The sequence below is a fragment of the Plecotus auritus genome (genome assembly GCF_963455305.1).
Source record: "Plecotus auritus genome assembly, chromosome: 4".
NCBI lineage: Eukaryota > Metazoa > Chordata > Mammalia > Chiroptera > Vespertilionidae > Plecotus > Plecotus auritus.
In genome coordinates this window covers 179,870,332-179,873,385 of record NC_137775.1, presented here as the reverse complement: position 1 = coordinate 179,873,385, position 3,054 = coordinate 179,870,332, and the positions used below count along the sequence as shown (strand labels likewise).

The 3,054-nt window shown below is 43.9% G+C and overlaps 1 protein-coding gene across 1 annotated transcript; it reads left to right on the top strand.

The window, feature by feature from the left end:
• CYCS (cytochrome c, somatic) lies at nt 1–2,479 on the top strand. The gene is made up of 3 exons (XM_080663332.1): nt 1–137; nt 1,184–1,360; nt 1,468–2,479. Exons 2-3 carry the CDS (start codon nt 1,192–1,194, stop codon nt 1,614–1,616), a joined length of 318 nt encoding a protein of 105 aa, XP_080519458.1. The 5' UTR covers nt 1–137; nt 1,184–1,191; the 3' UTR covers nt 1,617–2,479.
• The last annotated feature ends 575 nt before the right edge of the window (nt 2,480–3,054 follow it).

Genomic DNA, 3,054 nt, shown 5'->3' with positions numbered 1-3,054 from the left:
CGGGCCGCAAAAGGGCGGAGCGAGTTCGGTTGCACCAACACCGGTACTTAGGCATAGACCGGCGTGTCCTTGGACTTAGAGAGCGGGACGTCCGGCTTGCGAGTGGGGACCTCCGTGTCGCGCGCGACTAACGAGCGGTGAGCGCAGGGCACGGAGTACGCAGCAGGTGGCAGCGGGTGGAGGCCGATCCCTGGGGGCGCTCACCAGCGTGGGGAGCGCGCGGGCGGTTGGAGGCCTGCGCCTGGGATCTCCGGGTGGAGCCCGCGCGGGCAGGCCGGGCCAAGAGTTAGGACCCTGAATTGTGGCCAGTCTCAACCCGGTGGGCTACGGCTTGAGATGGGGGCGGGGAGCCCCAGCCAACTAGGTCAGGGCTCTGAAACCCCCGGAGGCTGCTTGGAAGCAGAACCCAGGGAACGTGGCCCTCCTGTTGTCGGGGCTGAGGGGCTGTGGAAATGATAAGACTTTCCGGGGTGAGGGTGGGAGTGGGAGGAGGTGCGCAGCACTCCACATTCTTCTTCAAAGAAAGAGCTGCTGCTTCTCGGATAAGGGGTAATTTTTTTCTGACCACCTGTCTCTTCACCCCTGAACTTGCTATGGCATCTCAGGAAGTCTTCGTCACAGTCTCCTTGAAACCGGCCTGGAGGGATGACCTCGTGGTCGCCCCCAGGGATCCCAGAGCTGGAGAACGGGGGTTTCTGGGAGACCTCGCAGCCCGCCGCTGACCTTTCACCTACAGCAGGGCAGTTTAGCGTGACCTGAGCAGGCTGAGTCAACCACGACCTCTGCTTAATGTACTTTGTCTCATCTTTAGTGAGAGGGATGGCTTTAGATTGTAGTCTGGATAAATAGGCATTTTTAGTTGGAATTTCTGCGATTTTGGCTTACCGTACTTACCTTCAAACTTCACTTGTGACCTTGACCTCATCTTTTGAAACAGTTTCGAATTAGGTTCCCATTTTGCTTACTTGGGCGTGAACTTTCCCTCACTTAAACAGAGGTGTGTTTTTAAGGAAGTTCTTCCAAATAGTATTTTGGAACTAAAGGGTCTATTGCAAATGTACTAAGTGAAGGTTTATGTCATAGATTTGCAATGGTTTGGTAATTAAGTGATCATTGATTGATTGGTTTCCACTATATTTTTACTTGGTGGAAAGACTTAATAAATTGAGTCTTTTATTTTTAGATTTAAAAATGGGTGATGTTGAGAAGGGCAAGAAGATTTTTGTTCAGAAGTGTGCCCAGTGCCATACTGTGGAAAAGGGAGGCAAGCACAAGACTGGGCCAAATCTCCATGGTCTCTTTGGGCGAAAGACAGGTCAGGCCCCTGGATTTTCTTACACGGACGCCAACAAGAACAAAGGTAAGAGGGAGACAGTTAAGTAACTGGAGCACAAATTCCATGGATGTAACCTATGGTAAACCCTTTAAAAGGAGTGTAAAATACTTAACAGCACATCTCTTCTTTAGGTATCACCTGGGGTGAGGCTACACTGATGGAGTATTTGGAGAATCCCAAGAAGTACATCCCTGGAACAAAAATGATCTTCGCCGGCATTAAGAAGAGTGCAGAAAGGGCAGACTTGATAGCTTATCTCAAAAAAGCTACTAATGAGTAATAGTTGGCCACTGCCTTATTTATTACAAATGTCTCATGACTTTTTTTATGTGTACCATATTTAAATTGATCTCATACACCAGAATTCAGATCATGAATGGCTAATAGAGCATTTCTTTCGGGCAGTCCTGATTTAAATAAGATTGGCTTGTGGTTAAATGAATATGGTCAGCTTTTTGAACTTTGATGATAATTTTGGTTCAGCAAGCACTGTCACTGTCCTCCCTTCTAAAAATATGGTTGGACTTGATTCCTAGAGTTCAACTTTTCACAGAGGTGGTGAGTGCCATCTCAGAAGCTGTAGGAGACTGGCTTATATTTAGATTTATATGACTGGTTGTATTAATACATTTAAATTCTGAGGAAATCCCTTCACTGTCTCTCAGACCTGCAAGACTTGTGTTTCAAGTTGTGTTCATCAGCCTGTTAAAAGGAAGGGTTGCAGATAAGCTGGCAGTGACCATTTTATCTTTTTTGGCCCCAACGATGCCAGTTTAATAAAATTCCCTGTATCTAAACTGTTACCTTTTACTGAATGAAAGGCATTTTAGTGTGGTTTCTGTATAATATCAAATAAAGAGTATTTAACACTTCTACATTTTATAGATGATCTTTAAGGTCAGGTGCTTTTAAAATTCAGCATGACAAGATATAGTAGCGAACTGTGAATTCTTTAAGTCATACTACAGTAAGTTATAATTCAGGATTGTCTTGAATAGCTATTCATTGACTATATATGTGTGTGATTGGTAATGGTGCTTTGGCCAGCTCACTAGGATTAAAGTAGAGAATAGATCAACACAGAATTGTAAATTATGTCATCATAAGGCTTAAGATGATTAAAAACGAAGTCACAGATCATGATTTTGCTAATGTGCTTGATTTAATGCCTGATGCCCAAATTTTAATGGTTGAACAGGACAATAGCCCTAAATGATGGAGCAGTGTTACTCATACTACTAGCTTACATTTACTTGTCCTCTATGACCATTGGACTAAATTGTATTAGTGGTACAATGCAGAAGATGCCGGGTTTAAAATTAGATCATATTTAGAGTAGGACTTGGCAAACACTCCATGGGACCTGTTTTGGTAAATAGCCACTTTGCTGGAACACAACCACTTTCATTTATGTCTTCTCTAGGGCTGCTTTCATGCTACATCAGAACTGAGTAGTTGCTACAGACCGTATGACCCACAATGCCTAATATACAGACTGGCACTTTATAGAATAAGCTTCTCAACCCTTGGTTTACAGGAGAGCTTTGCACAATCTCATTTTTGCCATCTGGAGAATAGAAGTAATCTACCTCATAAGATTGCTATTAAGCATTCATTGACATCTGTGAAAGCTTTTAACTGGTAAGCACTGAAATACTCATTTTATATCCAGGTCAAATTCCTTGAATCACATAAAAAATTACTGCTCCCATAGTTAG